General features: G+C 39.8%; 1 protein-coding gene across 5 annotated transcripts in view; it reads left to right on the top strand.

The window, feature by feature from the left end:
• PRUNE2 (prune homolog 2 with BCH domain) overlaps nucleotides 1–24264 on the top strand; it is a 260462-nt gene that overhangs the window by 34298 nt on the left and 201900 nt on the right. For all 5 annotated transcript variants that reach the window (XM_034646743.1, XM_034646741.1, XM_019805122.2 and 2 more), the window contains exon 2: nucleotides 23068–23172. In XM_034646743.1, the coding sequence (XP_034502634.1) occupies nucleotides 23068–23172 (105 nt within the window). The remainder of the gene's footprint in view (nucleotides 1–23067; nucleotides 23173–24264) is intronic.

Here is a 24264-nt window from a genome sequence, read left to right as displayed (position 1 = left end):
AAAAGAGACAATTACAGCAGGGTTATTGATATGAAAGCACGTCGTCTATGTGTGGAATTAGTGTTTTAAAGTCAGTCACCGACGTTTTGGTGGTAATTTATTATTAATTAACACGGTCCCAGGGCACTGCAGTACCTCCCCCCCTCCACCAGGCCCCTCCTTCTGATCCCATCTTGGGATAATTAATACACTCCTTTAGCTACAAGCTCTTTCTCCTCTTTTCCTCAATCTCTTTTCTATGTCTCGTGTGCTCTGTGTCTGAGGGATTGATTGAGCCCTCAGTTCTAGCGTTAGTTCTGTGTTTGAACCATCATATTAGAATTTATATGTTCGACTTCCTTAACTGTTCTAAATTAAGCAGTAATGCCAAATGAAGCTCCCGGGCTAAGATGGGAAATGCCAACTGTCTTTTACAGATGAGATGGACCTATGAATGTAACTTACATTTTAAAAATAGTTTTCATTTCTTTTTAATGTCAGGAAAACTTAATAAAGCTCTGTCTAAATTTTTAACTTCATGGCCATCAGAGCCAGTCTTGATAATTGCTTATTTTGTATTATCTGCATATCTTCTTTCCATCAGCAACAACAACAACAAAAACAACAACACTCAGCACCATTTCAAAGCATTAATTATACTCCCCCCCTTTTGCATCACTTTTTAAATGGTTTTACTAGGAATCCTGTGAATTTCGGGGAATGTTATTATTGTTACTCACCCAGTGTAACAGGTGAGAAAATCGAGACCTAGCCTGATTCATAGTTTGCTGTGGTGCCTTCAAGCTGTTCACAAATAGCTTTTGTGATGGTTAATGCGAGGGGTATTCAGCGTGACTCCAGAGGCAGTAGGCTCTCCTTCCATTTAAAACGGTAAGAAATGCCAATGACCAAGGCAGAAGCTTGAAGCGATGGTGTTGCCTCTGGGATTCAGAATTAAGATAGCATTTATGTGTGCTAATACTTCAGTACCACATCTCCCTAATAGATGTCCTGAGCAAGCACCACAGTGACAAGATAAGTTGCCTTGTTTGGGTCCATATGTCTGTGTTCTAAGTATACCATAGTTTTAATTGGTTCCCTGCAGAATAACATTTACAAGCATATGGTATGGAAAATGCTGACTGCTTTTGTTATCGTGTGTGTTTTAGTACTCGTGGTGGCCCTGGTTCGCGTAGCCTTTAAGTGTGATTATGAGGTTCTTGAATGCACTTTGTGGTGTACTTTTTCTTACCCTGCCTACCGAGTGTGAACTTCCACCGTTACAGGGTAACTGGCAGCCTGCTCACATTTGGACAGAAAGCTAATTCACAAAAGCGTTCGTCGCGGGTCTGTGCGGCGAGATGCTTTCTCCCTCCTCGCTTCGCGGGCGGTTTTCAAAGGCTCTGCAAGGCTGCCTGCAATTATGCTTCAGAGGAAGATGCGATGTTTGGAGCCCCAAAGAGCCAAGGGGCACGGCTGAGCTCTCTGGCGCCTTGTTTGGGAGATTTACCAGCGATTCCTTGAAAAGGGATTACAGATGTGAAATTAGACTCCCGGACTGAAGAGGGGACCAGCTGTATTTTTGGATATTAGAGCCACTCCGGTGGTTGGGTGGTTTCCGCAGGGAGCGCTGTGGCAGAGTGCAGCTGAATTATTAATATTTCTGAGACTCTGTACAAGGCTGCTGGTGCTTTTTTTCACCATTTTATTATGGAAAATGTCAAACATATACACAAATGGGAAGAATTGCATAACGAACCCTCAGTGGACCTATGACTTAGTTAGTAGTTTCCTGGGCTGCCCAAACAGAGTACTGAAAACTCTGGCTTAAGCAGCAGAAATTGATCGTCCCACAGATGTGGCGTCTGCAGTGTCATGCTCCCTCTGAAGTCACTAGAGAAAGATCTGCTCCAAGCCGCTCTCCTAACTGCTGGCGGGCTCAGATGTTCTGTGTCCTCACATTGTCTTCCCTCATACGTGGCTGTCCGTCCAAATTCATAAGGACACAGTCATGTTGGCTTAGTGCCCACCTAATGACCTCATCCCAACTGCACTAATTACATTTTCAACCACCCCATTTCCAAATAAGATCGCATTCTGAGGTACTAAGGGTTAGAACCCCAACATATTAATTTTGCGGGGACACAGCTCAATGCATAACACTTGCCTTCAAAAATCATCAATGTTTTGCCAATCTGTTTCATCTGTTTCCACACCATACATGACCGTTTTTGTTTCCTGGGGTATTTTATTTCATTTTATTTTTTTAAAGATTTTATTTATTTATTTGACAGAGATAGAGACAGCCAGCGAGAGAGGGAACACAAGCAGGGGGAGTGGGAGAGGAAGAAGCAGGCTCATAGCAGAGGATCCTGATGTGGGGCTCGATCCCACAACGCCGGGATCACGCCCTGAGCCGAAGGCAGACACTTAACCGCTGTGCCACCCAGGCGCCCCTTCTGGGGTATTTTAAAGCAAATCACAGACATCATGCCATTTACCTGTAAATTCTTCAGTATGCTTCTCTGACCAATCAGGAGTTTGTGGGTGGATGTGGGTACATCTGTGTGTGTGTATGTGTGTGTGTGTGTTTCATAAATATTGCATTCAATGTTTTTTAACCTAATGAGAAGCATGAGAAGAGCTTGCTACTTCTCACCTGTCTTCCCTGGAAAAAAGACAAAAGTCACCTACTCTGAGATACTTCCTGACGCCTTAGGGCAGTTAATTGCTCCTGTCCCCTGTAATCACACACTGTTTTCCAATGACCTATAACGTACCAGTTATCACACTGTTTTTGTAACAGGATGAAATAGAAATGAGAACAGACTATTTCTTGTACCTCATTGCCCATCTCCTTCCATTGCCTGGAAGGAGATACTTTTCTAAAAGCCCACGGAAGGGCAAGGAGCTGAGAAACTCAGGGAGGGTGGGCTGCGGGAGGGTTTGGTATGTATACCTGAGGAGTATATGCTTAATTTGATGCTTTATTCTCAGCGGGGTTGCTGGAAGTGAGGAGACAGTCCTCCACAGGGTGACCTTCCAGTTGGCAAGGCCTCTGGTAGTTATGACCTGGTGTCCATTGTTGCTGGGGAGGGGCGGGGAGGAAACAATGGTCACTTTCTAAGTATACAGTTGTCTCTGCTCATCTGTATAAATGCTTATTATTTTCATTTCTTACAATGGCATTACCTGTAGCAATCTTTTTTCCGAAGTACTCTAGTAACCCACCTTTGCCCCATTTCCCCCCAGATAATTGAGTTGACCATGGTAATTTTTAAAACATGTATGAAATGGCCTAAAAGGTAGAGCGAGATAGGACTGAGCATAGCTGTGGAGATGCCGAATTACAGGAGATACTCCACACTGCTGTGAGTCCACGGGGCAGGGACATGGTCAAATGTAGACGTTGGGGATGCCAGCCCTGGGACAGTTACCTCAGGCAGGCTCTGTGGACCAGTCTTCACGTCTGTCACGGGGGGATGATAAAAGATCTCCTGCCTGGGACTCTGAGAGTTTGGCGAAGTGATGCCGGGATCAGAGAAACTGCATCATCTGTGGAAGGGGCTCCATGGTTGTTCCCTTTCTGCGCACATGAATGATTCTCCCTGGAGCACAACCCATGGAGTCTGAATGACGCCCCTGGAGTTGTGAGGCAGTGAGATATTATTCTCTGCTGTCACTGTTGTTATTAACTGGCTGTTGCCCCTTGAGTTTCTCTCTCCAGTTGGCTGGAATTTGACAACCAAGCAAGTGGGAAGAAAGGTGACCTCCCCCTTCCGATGCTTCCACATTCTCTCTTTGTCTTGCTCCCACCCACATTTTATTTACTACCGGCGTCCTCCTACCACCACATCCAGAAGCGTAACCCTCAAGGTTTTTTTGTTTTTTTGTTTTTTTTTTTAGCTTTTTCTCCCTCCTTCGCACTCTGAGACTCTGAAAATCTAAGATAGGAATGAATTAAAAAGTCACTTTTCATCCTAGAGACACACACACACACACAATGTTGGTGTCTTGCTCTATTTTTCTTTTGATGAAAATTAGTATTTAATATGACTGAAGGACTGTTCATTGCTAAAGGCCTTTGAAACAGAGGCCGACAAACCAAGAACAACAAAAACTTGCTAGGAGAGCACAGGGCAGGACTTTGATGTATTTGTGATGACAAATGTACTTTCTCAATCAATTCAGATCGCTATTACTCCTTTGGGTCTTCAAGCAGGTCTTCACTTCTCCAATGTTGGTTGATGAGTAATTGAGAACTATTTGTAATAAGACTGTTTGTTCCTACATTGGTATCTCCAAAGGCTTTACATGTATACTTTCAGCAGTGGGCTTGTATTAGTCATAAGGGTAGAAGTGTTAGGTTGCTAAGTAGTTTCAAATATTCTGGATTTTCAGAGCAAACACTACAGTATTAAGAAATTAAGATGCAATATTCTGGCTGTTGCTGGAATTTTAGACTTCTGCTAAGGAAATTACTCAGAAAATAAAATGGTAACAAAATTTGAGCCTTTGAGAGTTCTACATAATTCATCATTGAACATAGCCATAAATGAACAAAGATTTATTTTACAAGACAAGTAAAAAATTTTAAATGCTGATGTCAACCATTTTACAGCTTTTTATTATAGTGAGAGATTTTGGTAGTCTGATGCATTTTTATTATGTATTGTTAAGGTTTCCATAATGTTTTTAAGGCTTTCTCATTTGCCAATCCTTGGATGTGTATTTTTTTTTTTAAAGATTTTATTTATTTATTTGACAGAGATAGAGACAGCCAGCGAGAGAGGGAANAGTTTCCATAATGTTTTTAAGGCTTTCTCATTTGCCAATCCTTGGATGTGGTATTTTTTTAATTGAAAGTCCAACGTGACACCTACTTAAAAATTAAAATAAGAAAAACTTTCTCTAATTTGACAGCTTTCTTTTTTATGTGACTGATTTACTTAAAACATCAAGGCAGAAAGATTTGTTCAAATATTTCATATTGAAGGTGTTTTCCATAATCTGTTCAGTTGATGATGCCCCATAAAATGACAAAAAAATAAAATTCAAATTGATATATTGAAAAATTTCCATATTGAGGGGCTATGTGTGGAGACTATTGGCAATTCCCTCTCTCTTTTTTTAAAGATTTTATTTATTTATTTGACAGACAGAGAGGGAACACAAGCAGGGGGAGGGGGAGAGGAAGAAACAGGTTTCCAGTGGAGGAGCCTGATGTGGGGCTCAATCCCAGGACTCCGGGATCATGCTCTGAGCTGGAGGCAGACACTTAAAGAGTGAGCCACCCAGGTGCCCCTGGCAATTCTCTCTCTCTCTCTCTCTTTTTTTTTTTTTTAAAAGATTTTATTTATTTATTCGACAGAGATAGAGACAGCCAGCTAGAGAGGGAATACAAGCAGGGGGAGAGGGAGAGGAAGAAGCAGGCTCATAGCAGAGGAGCCTGACGTGGGGCTTGATCCCACGCCGGGATCACGCCCTGAGCCGAAGGCAGACGCTTAACCGCTGTGCCACCCAGGCGCCCCCCCCGGCAATTCTCTTAATAAAAGAGAGCAAAGAGACAATGCCTAGGCAATGGAAAAATAGGTTATTTACTACTTAAAACCATAAAATCATATTATCTCAAGGTTGGGAGGATCTGATGCTTAGAGACTTGAAACTTTTCATTGGAAAACCTTGTTCTTATCAGAGTATGGTACCCAGTTAATGTTAGTGTGCTTCGGCTTTTAAAATATCAGTGGAATAATACAGAATTTATATATACACATATTTCTTTATCTGTGTTCATCTGTGTCTATAGCCTATTGCACTATTCTGTGCTATAAGACATGTATTTTAATAAACCTTATTGAATATCTACTGTGTGCCAGCTACTGTTCAGTTTGAAAAGAGTTTCCTATCTTGCAAAATGTTTTGAGAGAGGGAGAGAGAGAATAAGAGGTCACCTGGAAGGTGAGGGTTCTTCTGTCACTGAAAAACACACAGTGTAATAAATAATGGCATCATTAAAAACTGTCATCTTTGCAAAGTACAGTAATTGCTCTGCATGTCCCTTGTACATTTCCCTGTGAACCCGCATAACTGCATCTTGCTGGAAACGCATCTTCTCCTCCTGCCTGCTTCCAGCCGCTTATCTGTTCATTACTGTCATGTCTGAGCGGGTTTCAGACATGCCAGGTGTGTGGTGTCACCTGCCTGACGTCCGTTCCAAACAGAGACATCTACACGCATGAGTATTAAAGCAATAGATCTTCCTTATGACAACAGAAAGCTGACTGCAGCAAGCAAAGCTTCTGGGAAAAGTCTTCTGAGCGCATCTTGGCTTGTTCGTGGGGGTAGAACACCTGACTAATTAGCTCCAGCCCTTCCAGTCTGAAAAGGGAAGAAATAATTAAAGTATCTGGAGAAACTGTGCCACACAGCGGCTGGCTTTGGAGGGGGCAACATGTTAAGGGAACATGTTCTGAGTGAGGGCTCACCAAAAAAAAAAAAAAAAAAAAAAGTTCTGGGAACTTGTTGCGGAGAGGCAGAAGCCTTGTTTTCCTTTTCCATAAGGACTGGCTAAAAAACATTTAAAATATTTAATTCCAATTAAGGGGCGACTGGGTGGCTCAGTCAGTTAAGCTTCTGCCTTCGGCTCAGGTCGTAATCCCAGGGTCCTGGGATTGAGTCCTGCCTCAGGCTCCTTGCTTGGTAAGGAGCCTGTTTCTCCTTCTGCCTGCTGCTCCCCCTGCTTGTCTTCTCTCTCTGTCTCTCACACGCTCTCTCTCTGACAAATGAATAAATAAAATCTTAAAAAAAAGAACTATCCCAATAAAAATATTTTAATCAAGGAAGAGAAGTAAATTCCTACAAATTATAACAATAACTTTAAACAAGAGGAAAATAGCAACAAAAAAATTAGGGCTATAATTTAATTATTAAAATGTTAATATTCAGAGATCTTTTTCTTTTTTCTTTTCCTGATTGATAATGTGTTTTGAAGCTCAGGGGGTTGGGGGTCGCTCATCCTCAGGCAGAAGTCCTTTGTCCTAGATACGCTGCTGTGAGCTGCTCCAGCAGGCCTGTGTAAGTGACCCACAGGTCTGCTCTTCCATCTCATCGAATTCCCTTAGGTCATGTTGGTACTCGGGTTCAGCTACTGGGGAAAGGGGGTGACTCCCCCAGTTTCCATAATCCTGCATAAGTATTAACGGTAATGTCACTTCCCTTGATTCCTGTAAGCACCTCATTCCAGAGGTTATCTGTAATGATAGACACAGTAAACCGGAGCACACCTGAGAGTAGGTGTGGACATTTACTGAGCAGCCCAACAGCTTGTTTCTGCACAAAGATGAACACCTTATTTTCCAAGGTTCTATATTCTTAGTAGAAGGCCTTGAAAATGTGTTTGGAAGGATAGAAAACAACAACAAGTAAATTNAAAAAAAAAAAAAAAAAAAAGTTCTGGGAACTTGTTGCGGAGAGGCAGAAGCCTTGTTTTCCTTTTCCATAAGGACTGGCTAAAAAACATTTAAAATATTTAATTCCAATTAAGGGGCGACTGGGCGGCTCAGTCAGTTAAGCTTCTGCCTTCGGCTCAGGTCGTAATCCCAGGGTCCTGGGATTGAGTCCTGCCTCAGGCTCCTTGCTTGGTAAGGAGCCTGTTTCTCCTTCTGCCTGCTGCTCCCCCTGCTTGTCTTCTCTCTCTGTCTCTCACACGCTCTCTCTCTGACAAATGAATAAATAAAATCTTAAAAAAAAGAAATATCCCAATAAAAATATTTTAATCAAGGAAGAGAAGTAAATTCCTACAAATTATAACAATAACTTTAAACAAGAGGAAAATAGCAACAAAAAAATTAGGGCTATAATTTAATTATTAAAATGTTAATATTCAGAGATCTTTTTCTTTTTTCTTTTCCTGATTGATAATGTGTTTTGAAGCTCAGGGGGTTGGGGGTCGCTCATCCTCAGGCAGAAGTCCTTTGTCCTAGATACGCTGCTGTGAGCTGCTCCAGCAGGCCTGTGTAAGTGACCCACAGGTCTGCTCTTCCATCTCATCGAATTCCCTTAGGTCATGTTGGTACTCGGGTTCAGCTACTGGGGAAAGGGGGTGACTCCCCCAGTTTCCATAATCCTGCATAAGTATTAACGGTAATGTCACTTCCCTTGATTCCTGTAAGCACCTCATTCCAGAGGTTATCTGTAATGATAGACACAGTAAACCGGAGCACACCTGAGAGTAGGTGTGGACATTTACTGAGCAGCCCAACAGCTTGTTTCTGCACAAAGATGAACACCTTATTTTCCAGAATGTTCTATATTCTTAGTAGAAGGCCTTGAAAATGTGTTTGGAAGGATAGAAAACAACAACCACAAGTAAATTGAAGAGTTCAAAGGGCATTAGACCTTTTGCTATTTTGGATCTTTTGTCCTCTGTTCTTGATATTAGTTACTATAAAAGTTTTACAGAAACATTTAGTGTATGTCATGTGTGTAATAAGAGTCATCCTCAGTTTTCCAGTGATATTTTCATAAGAAACAGTTTGTGAAGAACACCGCTGCCTCTATATCCACCTTTGTGTCCAGAGGACATTGCTTATTTCCTTAGGTGGGGAAAGTGGAAAACAGGGAAGCAGGTCTGAGTGATTTAGTGAATCATGATTGAAATCACAATTTGGGGCTATTTACACTTCCGTCCTTCGATGGTGCTTTATGGAGCTATTTCGGGGCCCAGAACTGGGGCTGCTGGATATACTTGTAATAATAGCAAGTCCTGTTTTGATCTGGAGTTACATGGTATACTTGTGCACGCTGCTTGAGACATTTAAAAACAAAATTATTGCGACAGTTGTGTCTTCACAATATGGATATATTACAATGTGGAATGGATTCATAAGTCAAGTGTATTAAGTCTTGGGAGGAAAGGAGAAAATCTAGGATGACATAGTATTCATAAAATCCTTCACTTTGTAAAATCATNTTATGGGATCGAGCCCCACATCAGGCTCCTCCTCTATTAGCCTGCTTCTTCCTCTCCCACTCCCCCTGCTTGTGTTCCCTCTCTCACTGGCTGTCTCTATCTCTGTTGAATAAATAAATAAACTCTTTAAAAAAAAAAAGATTTAGGGGGAGAGAGAATTACCTGTAATATAAATAATACATAAATATATATTTTAATATAATATATACAATTTATAGATATACATATATAAAATATGATAAAATATTATATATATAAATTTATAGGAAATTCAAGATGTTTCCAGGGCTCTCCAGGAACCATCAGTCTGATGGAACTGGACCTCTGATACTGAAAAGCTAATCCCCAAATGCATGAGTGACTAGGAACTGAAGATTGCATATTCTCAAAACATGTATTTATTTCTGAATTCTACTCATGCATCACTACACTAACATTTAAGGCACATTGCAAAACATATTTTTAAAAAATTAAAATTTAAAAGGATGAGATAAATAGGAATGTGTGTGGCTTCTTCCCTTGCTCTCAGGTCTNATATGATAAAATATTATATATATAAATTTATAGGAAATTCAAGATGTTTCCAGGGCTCTCCAGGAACCATCAGTGTGATGGAACTGGACCTCTGATACTGAAAAGCTAATCCCCAAATGCATGAGTGACTAGGAACTGAAGATTGCATATTCTCAAAACATGTATTTATTTCTGAATTCTACTCATGCATCACTACACTAACATTTAAGGCACATTGCAAAACATATTTTTAAAAAATCAAAATTTAAAAGGATGAGATAAATAGGAATGTGTGTGGCTTCTTCCCTTGCTCTCAGGTCCACTGCCTCACTTTGGAAACCACTGATGGGTTTCAACTGGGTGAATCCTAAGATATCTACTAACTTGAAACTGAAGTAAATCTAAATAGGTAACACCAGTAGTTCTCTCTGAAATTTTACTTGATCTGGAGCAACTCTAGCAATTCCTTTGAAAAACCAAATGCACGTACATTCTGTAGTTGACAGAAACCACATGGTCCGTGGGAGCTAATCATGGGTCTTATTTAAAGCCCAAACCAGTCACAATATTCTTAGACTCTACTGCCAACCTATGAATCTAAATGTCAGGGGCGGGGCTTGGAAATTTACATTATGGTAATGTTTCGGTAAGTGATCCTAGTGCAGTCAACAGGACAGTAGCAACACCCAAGTGGAGACCACAGCCTGCTTTTCTTCTGAGAGGCAGGATCCGGGTAGGAAGAAGCAGCCATGTGATGAAGGGAAGGATATTGGAATACATCTTTCCAGGTTATTAGATATTGATCTGACTTGTTTGGAAGTAGCTGCTTAGCTTCTACTTTATGGATATTCCATAATTTATCCAATGATTCCTTGATTGTTATGCATGGAGGTTATTTCTTATTTCGTTTTCTTTTTCTCCATTACAAATGCTGCTTCAACAAACATTCTTTGGGATTTTATTAAATATCCATATTTAGCAATGGATTTTAAATAATAATAAGGAATTTAAAAATATCCATAATTATTGGTGATTTTGTTTCTATAGAATATATCCCTAGAAAAGGAATAAAATGTTGGATCAAAAAATTTGAACATTCTGCATTTTAATAGATACTGTCAAGTTTTTCCCATTTTGGTTGTAGATTCCTCACTGCTGCCTACAGTCTAATCGACAGTGGATGTTAACGTTCTTATTTTTTGCCAATCTGATAGTCAAAAAAATGACATTTTCCTGTTGGTCTGATTTCCATTTTCATGACTACTAATGAGGTTGACTTTGTTTTCATTTATTCATTTCTCTTGTTAATTGCCCATTTACATCTTTTACTGATTATTCCATTGGTTTGTCTTTTTCTAAACCAATGTGTGGGAACTCTTTGTATGTTAGGAATACTGCCCTTGTAATGGCAAGAATTTACAAATATTATGCGAATACCTCCTGCTCTGTTGTTTATCTTTTATTACTCTTTTTTTAATATAAAATGGAACTAGCTGAATTATACATTGTATATATATTATTGAGATATAATTGATGCAAATATTGTGTTAGTTTCAGGTGTGCCACATATGATTCAATATTTGTATATGTTGTGAAATGATCACCATAATCCATCAGCATGCAGTTACAATTTTTTTTCTTGTGATGAGAATTTCAGGATCTACTCTCTTAGTCTGATCATTTTTTGGGGTGCTGTGTTGCTACCAAAATTTCACTGTATTTAAAGATACTAACAATGATACATTCAACACTTTAGATTTAAATTTACGTTGCATTAGCATTTTCACCTGAGGCTAGTGACAAAACAGAGAAGTAAATGCACTCCAGTCAAGAGCTAAGAGACCAAGACGGAGTCTAACCTGTATTATTGCAACATTTTCAGAAAAAAATCTTTCTTTTTTGAGGAAAAGATGGCACAGAGTGTATTATTGTTCTTTAGTGCTCTAAATGATGATGCCATATTAAATAATGCATGCTTATTGCATCCTTAATGCAACTTACTGCTCCGTAGATGCCCAAAACCAAAGGACAAAGTAAAATCTTACTGATGTTGCCAGAGTTGAATATGTTAATAATATTTTAATAGTTTATTTGTCAATGAGAGTAGGATAAACATCCTCAAAGATATGCAGAGAAAAAGCTCATATGAAGACAATAATGGTTAGTATCCCTATGAAAAAAAGATGTAAGACACTCATAATCAGAATAAACACAAATTCACTTTAGGATGCTATTTTACTTGTGAACATGATAATGCTTAAACACAGAGTTGAAAGGTTTAAAAATCAGGTATCTCTATAGGTGAAAGTGTAAATTTCTACAGTCTTTCTGATTAGCATTAAAATATTTACATTCTTGGGGCGCCTGGGTGGCACAGCGGTTAAGCCTCTGCCTTTGGCTCAGGGCGTGATCCCAGCGTTGTGGGATCGAGCCCCACATCAGGCTCCTCTGCTATGAGCCTGCTTCTTCCTCTCCCACTCCCCCTGCTTGTGTTCCCTCTCTCGCTGGCTGTCTCTATCTCTGTCGAATAAATAAATAAAATCTTTAAAAAAAATATTTACATTCTTTGACCCAGAAATGTAAATTTCAGGAGTTTATCCTGAAGAAATAACTAGGCATGAGCACAAAAATACTATCTTCCAGATATCCCCTGCATTCTTATTTATATTATAAAAAATTAAAATCACTTAAATCTACAACAGTAGAGAATTGACTAACTACATTATATTGAAACTTATAGAAGAATATTGTATCCAGTAAGTGCCATAATTCATTCATCATTAAGTCTTTCAATAGTTGTTGATCACCTTCTGTGTGCAAAGCAATAGGCTGGCTGCTGGGGTTGCAAAAGCAAACACAGGTTACCCCTGGCCATCACAACATTTATATTTTAGAATTTTAGAAGAATACTCAAATGCTGTTGGAAAAGAGAGGTTACAAAATATTATGTGTAATATGATCACAGTATTACAAAAGAGAACACTTGTAAAGTATAGACAAAGGTTGGAAAGAGTACACTAAATGTTCATAGTGATTCCTTTGGGTCTTGAGGGTTTATATCTTTGTGTTTCTATATTTTCCAAATGTTTTACAATTAATGTATTTTCTACAGTAATTAACATTACTTTGATAGTATGAATTAACTATAAATTTGGCAGCACAAATTAACCTTGAGCGACATGGGGGTAGGTTTCCATACATGTGTACCAGGGCTATTCTTTTTCATTTGATCTTTAAAACTCTTGTATTGCTTTGACAGCAATCATTTTTTTTAATGATTTTTTATTATATTATGTTAGTCACCATACAGTACATCCCCGGATTCCAATGTAAAGTTCGATGCTTCATTAGTTGCGTATAACACCCAGTGCACCATGCAATACGTGCCCTCCTTACTACCCATCACCAGTCTATCCCATTCCCCCACCCCCTTCCCCTCTGAAGTCCTCAGTTTGTTTCTCATAGTCCATAGTCTCTCATGTTTTATTCCCCCTTCTGATTACCCCCCCTTTCTTTATCCCTTTCTTCCCCTACCGATCCTCCTAGTTCTTATGTTCCATAGATGAGAGAAATCATATGACATACAAATGGCTAACAGACACATGAAAAAATGTTCAAAATCATTAGCCATCAGGGAAATTCAAATCAAAACCACACTGAGATACCACCTTACGCCAGTTAGAATGGCAAAGATAGACAAGGCAAGAAACAACAATTGTTGGAGAGGATGTGGAGAAAGGGGATCCCTCCTACATTGTTGGTGGGAATGCAAGTTGGTACAGCCACTCTGGAAAACAGTGTGGAGGTCCCTTAAAAAGTTAAAAATTGAGCTACCCTATGACCCAGCCATCGCACTACTGGGTGTTTACCCAAAGATACAGATGTAGTGAAGAGAAGGGGCACATGCACCCCAATGTTCATAGCAGCATTGACAGCAATCATTTAGTAAAAGAAACTCTTCAAAGCTTTCCCTAAAGTTCAGTTATCTGCTAGGTGGTTTTGAATTCTGGAATGATTCAACCTGGAGGTCTGTCTTAGTCTGCTTGGGCTGCCATAACAAAATAACAAAACACTACAAACTGGATGGCTTAAACAATAGAATTTTCTCCCCACAGTTCTGGAGGCTAGAAGTTCAAGACCAGGGTGCCAGCACAGTTGAGTTCTGGTGAGGGCCCTTTTCCTGTCTAGTAGCCACCTTCTCCCTGTGATTGAGAGAGAGAGAGAGAGAGAGAGAGAGATGGGGGGAGGACAAGAGCTTTCATCTTGAAGGCCCCACTTGCATGATTTCATCTAAACCTAATTATTTCCCCAGATCCCCATCTCCAAATACCATCACAATGGGGTTTAAGGCTTTGAAATATGAATTTTGGGTGCACACAATTCAATTCATAGCAAGGTCTAAGCCCAGTAATGGGGTACAGAGAGCAGAAGATCAGAGGAGGTAAAGGAAAGGCTCATGGACCTGCACGCAGGCTCATGCGGGTAGATGAAAAAGAGTACCGTTCTTGAGTCTGAAAAGGGGAAGGTTGAGAGATTCAGAGACCTCTGAAACCATGGAGGACAAACTTCCGGGACAGGACATCTATTTCAACTAGAAGGAAGTGGTATCTAAATGGGAAATTGAAGAGCTATCCTATCCAGTTCGTAATAAATGTAGGGACACATTTCCCCCAAAAGTAGAATGTCTGGAAAATAATAATATGTAGACAAGCTGTGTAGGGTGATTTCTGTTGGGGCTCTTTGGGAAAGGTAAAGACTTGGAGGAGATCATCCTTGACCTTTTATGGTTGAAGCTGTGGAGGAGAAATAATGGTGCTGCCCCCAAAACTGTCCTTTGAGGACATTGTCAGAAAGAATCCTGAACGAAAATATAAAAAATGAAATGCTGTAAGTAAATAACAAATCCAGCCCCCATCATTATTATGGCCCAGAAGAAGTATATAAACCATGTATGAGGTCACTCCTTTTGCGAACACTCTGTTTTCAAGATGGGCAACAAATAGGGTGAGGGAGCATGGATTCAGCTGAGAAGGTATCCAAAGCTCCAGCTAAAAGGAGTCTGGTCCCAAAGGAACTGCGGAACCAGATGACCTACCAAGAAAGAGGGGTCTCAGGCAGTACTTGCGTTTGGCTTTTGGGTCCCCCACTGCCTACCCACAGTGCCTCTGCATTTGACAAAACGGAAGAAGGTGCAGGGAAGCCCTTATTTGTCCCCATATGAGAGATAGTAAGAGAGCGCTTTCTCCAGCTTAGTAAAGAGAAGCCTGAGGGGAAAAAAATAATTGGGGTCAGTGGGGAGGGCAGTGAGGGGAGAGGTTATAGGCAATATATACTTATCTGAATTGATTCAGTTTCAGTTTTATCAGTAAGTGAGACAAATTACCTCAAAATCATTAGAGTCTTATCATTGAAAGCTTTTTGTCTTCTCCTAATTCCTTGGTTCATATTCATCTAGTACGTCACCGAGTAAATTAGGACATTTATCAGAAAATTGAATATAAAATGTCTGTGTCCTGAATTTGCAGATTCTGGTAAATGTTTTTGCTTTTGGACATGACCTGAGGTACGGCTTTCCAAAGAAATTAATTATGACCATTAGAATGAAACTAGACTAGGTGGCCAGTGGGATAGAGTATCCTATTTGGTGATATCATGGAGATTTTTTTTTTAAAAAAAGGCACTTATGCTGATTCCAGAAATTTTATACATACATATGTGTTCATACAATTGCCACCCTTGAGCTAAAAAGAATAAAGAAGATTTACAGTTTCGATCATGGAGCATGGTCCATAGCAGACTATTAAGTGAAAAAAAGGAAGTATCTAAAGAGTGGGAATGGAAGCACCCCATTTTTGTAAAGTACGTGTGATAATATATATGCATAAATTAAAAATGTGGGGAAATCAGTAATTATTAAACTGTTAAAAGCAGTTATCTTTTTTATTAATATTTTTGTGCCTAACTTTTTATACTTTCATGTATTTTTTTTCTTACTGGAAAAATAAACAAAAATAAAGAATAAAATGTAAGGGTTTCAATTAGCAGGAAAAACCCTTGTGTTCTACGGACCTGCACAGAATGATAAGCATTTCCTTCTTTTTTTTTTTTTTTTCCTAACTTTCAGTAGATGCCATGTCCTTTATTTCCTCCAGGGTTCTCTCCCTCTGTGCCCCAAACTTTCTCCAGGTAATATCAAGATTATGAGACATTCAGGAGGCGAGAAGTTCAAGACATTACCTTAAACCCGGGGTCAGGATCAAGACCATCTTGTTTGTTTATCAAATGAACAAGGGGTGTGACTTACCTGTATCTCGGGCAGAGCTGACCTGCCATCTTTGGAGGACCTTGTTGCTCGCTCAGCTGTGGTCCTTTCTGTATCCCCTCCTACCTGGCTTTCCTGGTGACTGTGACTTGGGTGGAGTTGGGGACCTTTGGGGTCATGAGCGCATGTTAGTTTTCCTTCCACCCACCCTCTGAGTCTTCTCACTTTAGAATCATGGTAGCCACAGGAGCATGGGGTCTCCTGGGGAAGAACCGGGGCCCTTTAATGGACCACCCACAGCCAGCTTCCAGGAAAGAAAACCCCTCGTTGACTTGGAGTTAGAAGTGGTCAAGGAAGCACTAGCTCAACTTCCAACTCTTTCCTTTGCCTGGGTTTCTTTGGAGATATCACCCAATACATCAAGAGACTTCTCTTGCTTTTTCATTTGTTGGTTAAGGATGAAGGCCTAAGAAATGTGCCCTGCTTTAGGGTGCTAGGAAAAGACACTCTCCCAACATCTGCAGGCTTTGTCTATAATGTTTTCAAAACAAAATTCATTTCAGTTAATTATTTTTTAAAACATTTCATAACATTTTTAAGAAAAGTGGGTTGTATGAGAAGTCATAACAGTTTTGCAAGGCCTGTTGACTAAATGTTAATTATGGGACTTTAGATGTATCCAGTTATAGGTTGGAGCAGCTTTGTTTCTCAGAGGATATGGCTATGAGAAAACTGATGGACAGGCCTAGGCCTCTAGCAGGACCCTGGAAGCCCTTTTTCTGATCGATTCTGCTTTCCTGGGTATATTTGAAAGTGCTTTTGCCTGACAAGTGCAATTTCTTTTAATGGGCAGTTGCATCTGAATGCGTAGGCATTTTGCTGACTTTTTTTTTTTTTTAATCGTGTTATGTTAGTTACCATAGTACTTCATTAGTTTTTGATGTAGTGTTCCATGATTCATTGTTTGCGTATAACACCCAGTGCTCATTGCAATACGTGCCCTTCTTAATACTCATCACCGGGCAAAGCCATTCCCTCACCCCCCCTTCCCTCTGAAACCCTCTTTGGTTTCCTGGAGTCCATAGTCTCTCATGGTTTGTCTCCCCCTATGATTTACCCCCCTTCAGTTTTCCCTTCCTTCCCCTAATGTTCTCCATGCTATTCCTTATGTTCCACATATAAGTGAAACCATAATTGTCTTTCTCTGCTTGACTTTTTTCACTTAGCATAATCCTCTCCAGTTCCATCCATGTTGATGCAAATGGTGGTTATTCATCCTTTCTAATGGCTGAGTAATATTCCATTGTATATATGAACCACATCTTCTTTATCCGTTCGTCTGTTGAAGGACATCTCAGCTCCTTCCACCGTTTGGCTATTGTGGACATTGCTGCTATGAACATTGGGGTGCATGTGCCCCTTCTTTTCACTGCATCTGTATCTTTGGGGTAAATACCTAGTAGTGCAATTGCTGGGTCATAGGGTAGCTCTATTTTAAACTTCCTGAGGAACCTCCATACTGTTTTCCAGAATGGCTATACCAGCTTGCATTCCCACCAACAGTGTAAGAGGGTTCCCCTTTCTTCACGTCCTCTCCAACATTTGTTGTTTCCTGCCTTGTTAATTTTTGCCATTCTAACTGGCGTATGGTGGTATCTCATTGAGGTTTTGATTTGAATTTCCCTGATGCTAATAATGTTGAACATTTTTTCATGTGTCTGTTAGCCATTCGTATGTCTTCTTTGGAGAAGTGTCTGTTCATGTCTTCTGCCCACTTTTTGACTTGATTATTTGTTTTTTGGGTGTTGAGTTTGATAATTTCTTTATAGATCTTGGATACCAGCCCTTTATCTGTAGTGTCATTTGCAAATATCTTTTCCCATTCCGTGGGTTGCCTCTTAGTTTTGATGACTATTTCCTTTGCTGTGCAGAAACTTTTTATCTTGATGAAGTCCCATAAGTTCATTTTTTCTTCTGTTTCTCTTGCCTTTGGAGACGTGCCTTGAAAGAAGTTGCTGTGGCTTATGCTGAAGAGGTTGTTGCCTATGTTCTACTCAGGATTTTAATGGATTCCTGTCTCACATTGAGGTCTTTTAAAAGAGATAAGTAAACTTCATCAAGAAGTCCCATTTTTGTGTTGAATAGGATTACACTTTGAAAGCATATCAAAATTGTGACCTGGAATACTGGCATATTTGATATATTTTCTTTTACACATTGATTAAGGAAAGATTCTGCCCATCTATTTGGAAGTGTAGATGACAAAAGCGGTATAGTATCTATTTCTATCCATTATCAGGATTCCATTCTGTGCTGGGCTTGTGCAGCATTGGGTTTAGGCATTAGCAATGAATCTTCTGTCTCCTGAGATTGCTTAATGCTTAGTGTGCTTGTGTCAATAATAGGGAATAGATACTTACTTGCCAGATCCATTCCCTCCTGGCTAGGAGTTTACAAGGTCACATTTAGAAAATGTATACAATAGGCAGTAACTATTTGTTGAACATGCTGGACATAGTCTCACCTCAGGGCCTTTGCCCTGGCTATTCCCCTGGCCTGAGATATTCTTAGGTCCCACTTCTTCATTTCAGGCCTTTCTCAAATGTCACCTTCTCAAATGATCTTCATCCCAGTGAACCCTACCCCTTAACTTATTATCTAATTATTTGGTTCATCATATCTCCTTGCACTCAAATGCGAATGCAAGTTCTCAGTTCCAGGAACCGGGTTCACTGCTGCCCTGTAGATGGGACTACTGCCAGAATAGACCAGGCATCGTAAGGACCCCCGTTACCATCCTTGGACACGTCGGAAATCAGTCCCCAGACTTATTGCCAGGAATTGACCCCTGTGCTTGGTCTGTTCACACTGCCAAGGCTGTTTGTGGTTGGAAGCTTGAAAGTGGAGCCTGCATTCTCTGGTTGTTGACCCCCAGTTTGAAAAGCCAGATCCCCCATATTCCTTGAGCTCACCTACTGTTTGAGTTTACATAGCTGATTTCATTTTTTATTCCTCTAAGTAGGCAGAAGTCTTTTGGAATGTGATTGTAGTAACATCTAACTTTTGCTACACTCTAATTGTATCTCAGTGGTTTTTGGTAGGGTTCAGGCACTTAGGAACAACCGAGATTTTTTGAGGCTGAGCCTATCACTCTTTTTTTTTTTTTAAAGATCTTATTTATTTATTTATTTTAGAGGGAGATAGAGAGCATAAGCAGAGGGAGGGACAGAGGGGAGAGGGAGAATTCCAAGCAGACTCCGTGCTGAGCACAGAGCCCAATGTGGGGCTTGGTCCCAGGACCCTGAGATCAAGACCTGAGCCAAAATCAAGAGTCAGGAGCCCAACTGACTGAGCCACCCAGGCGCCCCTGAGCCTCTCACTCTTAAGTGCTCATTGACAGGCACCAAAATTACCTCTAGTTGTGATGTCTCTTTTGCCTGGTCCAACATTTCCAGCCAACTTGAAATTTCTGGTCATCTTTTTGGAGTGCCCCATAATCCCTGGAAGGTCTCTGTAAAATGAAAGTGTGGAATTGCTTGTAGAGAAACAGATGGGTCCCTGATAGCGTGGACACCAGAATGGTACATTTTGATGGAGGTGGGTGGTGGGGGAAAGATAGAATTGGAGCCTAGGTCCTGGGGCATTGACTGCAGATAGCAGACAAGAGCAAATGGCACTCAAAGAGGCCACCAGTATGAGGGAGGTTGATGTGTAGGAAGAAGGGTGGTCAGAGAAGACACAGGAGAGCATAAAGAGAGAGGCATGTGGCACCAAAAAGAACGCTCAAGATGACCGGGATTTTCTATAGCCTGACCTGTAAAATGATACATACGTTTTTCTCTTTAAATGAACAAGAAAGAATAAATCACTGTCATGGAAGATTCCTGAGTTGTAAGAATTCGTCCACCAAGCTTTGGGTTCACAATCTTATTTAGCTTCTTTCTTTAAAGTAATAAATGGCTTAGACTTGATACAAGTGTCAATGAATTGCACACAAGTCTTATTTCCCCCATATCTTTCATGCAAGTTGATCATTGAACAAACAGCTGTGCCTTGGAATTGTGGAACTTAGACAAGAAAGCAGATAGGTCTACTTTGGGGGAATTTTGATGCTATAAAAGTCTTGCTATATTTAGAATACATATTTAACATTCTCTTTTCTCTCTCAACCTCCATGCTCACTCATTTTGTGAGTGCTGAGTCATTATGGCATTGTGAAGTGGTTGGCATAGGGCAGGGGAGAGGGCTCCCTATACTGGGTCATGGGGTCTGGAAATGATCCTGCCCCCATCACAGACTCCTATAAAAAGTATTGTTAATCTTCTTATTGACTGCCTTACAAGTTCTGAGAGGAGAAATGAGGTAATGTCTACTTAGACCTTCGAGCTTCTCAGAAGAACAGCTTTCTACAGTAATAAGATTTCCTAATGCATTTGTTTGTGTTGTAATGGAGTATAATTCCATTTACCTAAATTTCTTTAGGTACTTCTAAGAATATCTGACAGTCTCGCACGGGGAAGCAGTCCAGCTTTCAGATGAGAACTGGGCCTACACTAGAACCCCCAAGGGTACAAGTGAGCTAGCTATAAATTTATGAAGTTAAGTGAAGGAAGCTGGGAGAGGAAGGAAGGGGGGTTGAAGTTGGTGGTGATAAAGGGAAGGGAATTGTAATTACATTCAGAGAGTTTATATCATAATTTCAAGTCATGTTGTTTTACTGAAGATCAGTGTCTCAATATACTTGAAAAAATACATGTTTATTTTAATTTAGCAATAACACATATTAGATGACTCATCTGCAGTATTGATCCTGCTCTCACTCTCTGTATTGATAGACTTTTTTAGACTCTTTAACCTCCTTCAAGATTTCCTTTTTTATGTTTTTTTTTTTTTGGCCACAGCCTGGTTGTTTAGAAACTTGTTTCCGATTCTGACATCAGTAGTTCCACACCAACAATAACAACTTCATAGATTCATTTGTAAAATACCTAGTAGGTTACTAAATAATGCATCGTCTTTGTTCTGAAGAAAACATAAGTCGCTTTTTGGGAATAGTCATGAGCAGTGTAATTTTTTATATAGCCTCTTTGAGTGGTATTGTACTTGAGTAGGCTTTCTAGTCAGTCCTAAAAAGAGAAATTAAAACAAAGGGTGAAAAGTGGGGGAAGTACACATATGTGCCATCTCTGACATACTACAAAGAAGTTAATTTAGGGGCGCCTGGGTGGCGCAGTCGTTAAGCATCTGCCTTCGGCTCAGGGCGTGATCCTGGCATTATGGGATTGAGCCCCGCATCAGGCTCCTCTGCTATGAGCCTGCTTCTTCCTCTCCCACTCCCCCTGCTTGTGCTCCCTCTCTCGCTGGCTGTCTCTATCTCTGTCAAATAAGTAAACAAAATTTTTTTTAAAAAGTTAATTTAGGTTGCAGTCATCATTATCGGACAGGTTTGTTGTGGAACTTTCTAGAAGCAAGTGCTTCTTTGGCATTTCCAACCCAGTATTTCACAAGGAGTTCAGCCTTCTATAAAGGAATTTTAAGTCACTATTAAGTTAATCAGGAAAGAAAAGAGTATGTCTTCTCTTCCAGAGAGGTGACTACGTATGCTTTTTAATAGCAACTGATTTGTATTTTTAGAGCAATAATACTAATCATACCCTTTCCTGGGGGAAGGAAAAAATATTACCACTTTCATTTGCTAAACTATAGAATATAATGCAGAGAGAACATAACCTGTCACCCAAAATGCGGCGTGAAAAAATAAATCATTACCAAATTGTGTGTTGCACGCCAAGGACAAATGAAAAAAGTCACTCCGTCTCTCAAATTAAGAACATCTTAGGGGCACCTGAGTGGCTCAGTTCGTTGGTTTGACTCTTGATTTTAGCTCAGGTCGTGGGTCTTAGGGTCATAGGATTGAGCCCCGAGTTGGGCTCCCTGCTCAGCACAGAGTCTGCTTGAGATTCTCCCTCTCCCTCTGCTCCTCCCCCCACTCATGAATGCTTTCTCTCAAAATAAATAAATGAAATCTTACAAAGAACATCTTATATAAGGATATGACATAGAATACGGTATTCTCCCTTATCCATGGTTTCATTTTCCATGGTTTCCATTACCCACAGTCAACTGCAGTCTGGAAGCAGATGACCCTCCTCTGACACATTGTCAGAAGGTCAGTAGTAGCCTAATGCTATGTCACAGTGCCTGCGTCATTCAGCTCACTTCATCTCATCACCTAGGCATTTCATCATCTCACATCATCACCAGGAGGGTGAGTACAGTATAATAAGATATTTTGAGAGAGAGAGAGAGAGAGACCACATTCACATAACTTTTATTACAGTATATTGCTATAATTGTTCTATTTTATTATTGGTTACTGTTGTTAATCTCTTACTATGCCTAGCTTATAAACTTTACGTAGGTATGTATGTATAGGAAAAAAACAGTATATATAGGGTTCAGTATTATCAGCCATTTTGGGCATCCCCTGGGGGTCTTGGAATGTATCTCCCACAGATAAAGGGGGACCACTATACTATGGATCTTTCCTTTGGACCAAAATAATATTTTACTAAAAAATTATGACTCAGAGACACAATTCATATCAAGTTAGACTGTAATAATCTTAACAAGACCACATTTTTGTTGGAAGAGTTCATCTAGAGGACATGACTAATGGCTGACTCATGAGCTAGACCTGGGCAATTGGAGGCTCGTCACCCTCTATCCTATCCTTGGAACATACCCTTTGTCCACTGTTCCCATAGTGGGAGCTGTTCCAACGACACAGCCTTAAGAGAGTAATGTGATGTTGAGACCACCTGTGACTGAGCCCAGTGAAGGCCTCTGTATAAATTTTTAAGATTCTGGCAGATGGGTGTGAAGATCTACCTATCTTGGGGTGCCCAAGGCAAACCTTGTAAGTAGGTTTCCTTGTTTATTAAACCACCACCTACCCATCTGGAGGGGTCTGCCTCTTTTTTTGCTCTCTCCCTGTCCTCTGCATGTGGAGGTCACTTGCAGATGTTACCTGGGTTGTGAACACAACAATTTTCTGTTCCTGACAATGCACTAGAATTTGAGCATTTCTGAATGTTAAACATATTCTGCAAGGTTGTGAACACACAATTTTCTGTTCCTGACAATGCACTAGAATTTGAGCATTTCTGAATGTTAAACATATTCTGCAATTTTGTGTATAAGGATACAATTTTGTGTCCTTATACAAAAACTTCATGATGAATTTATGAATTTCTGCAATTGTATGTGAATATAGCTAAGGAATACTTTATATTGATCTGTTGCACGTTAAATTGTGATGTTTTGTTTGAATTTGTTTCAGAATCGAAGCAAACGCTTGGAGAAGGTCCATGTGGTTATTGGACATAAATCATGTGACTTGGATTCTCTCATTTCTGCCTTCACATATGCTTACTTTCTAGACAAGGTGAGGGGAAAGAAGATTATGCTTTTTATATTTGAATTATGATGGAACTCATAAGAACAAACATTTTCTGGAAAAACGAGGAATGCATTCACTTAAAGTTCATGTCCTGTTTTATTGTGGCAGAGAATATTGTGTTATAATCCATTAAACAACAAATATTTATTGGTCACCTACATATGTTAGGCATTGTCTAGTTTTTTCTTATCTACTTTCTTTATGAAACATTATTTCAATAAGATCATTGCTTCCAAATTAAAATTTTTTAAAAATATATAATAGTTGTTTACTTTTATGGGAATTCAGAGAACTAACAAAGGTGAGGGTCAGAATTTCCTGTTTTCTTTTATCGTCCTTGTTGGTTAGTCTTCCTTTTGGGAATAGAAAAATATATGTGTGAACATTACATGAAATACAGAGCGTATTGGCTGGAATTTTCAGTAATAGAGGTATGACATGTCACATCTATATTCTGTTCCTGCCTTTTAGCCCTGACTTTGACAGCAAGGTCAATCTCAGTTAGTGATAATCTCCCTTGAGTGAGAATCTTTGTACTCTGTGAAGTCTATAGCATTCCTACAGAGGTGGAAAAGACCTTTTAATAAATTGTTTTAAAACTTCAATTTCATAAAATTCATCAGCCCATGATAATGCGTCACCTCAAAGTCTAAAAAAGCACATGATGAGTGTCTTGGTGCTATTTCCAATTTCACAGAATTTTTAATTTTCCGGAGTCTGATTTGTTTTATTCCAATTCTGTTTGGATCCTTGGCTCTGAGAGTATGCATAGCTGATCTCGAGTGATTTAAATTCACATGAAACCCAGTCTTCCAGAATGAGCTGTGGGTGGCAAGAATGCCTTAGGGCAGAGCTGACAAAAATGCCAGGTTAAGTATTCTGATCTCTATATATGGACTTTATATCAAATTTATCTTAGAATTTGTTGAACTTTACAAGGGAGATTAATTGGCATAAGGAGATAAATGTGCTTTTGTCAAGACATGCATATTAAATGCTTTAATCCTATTAACTGGACTCTTTGACTCCGAGAAAAGAAAAAAATGTTGTCTGTCCCGAGAGCATAGAGTTAACTGA

This window comes from Ailuropoda melanoleuca, chromosome 17, assembly GCF_002007445.2.
Source record: "Ailuropoda melanoleuca isolate Jingjing chromosome 17, ASM200744v2, whole genome shotgun sequence".
NCBI lineage: Eukaryota > Metazoa > Chordata > Mammalia > Carnivora > Ursidae > Ailuropoda > Ailuropoda melanoleuca.
Note: the sequence above shows the minus strand (reverse complement) of the source record. Positions and strands in the feature narration are given on the sequence as shown.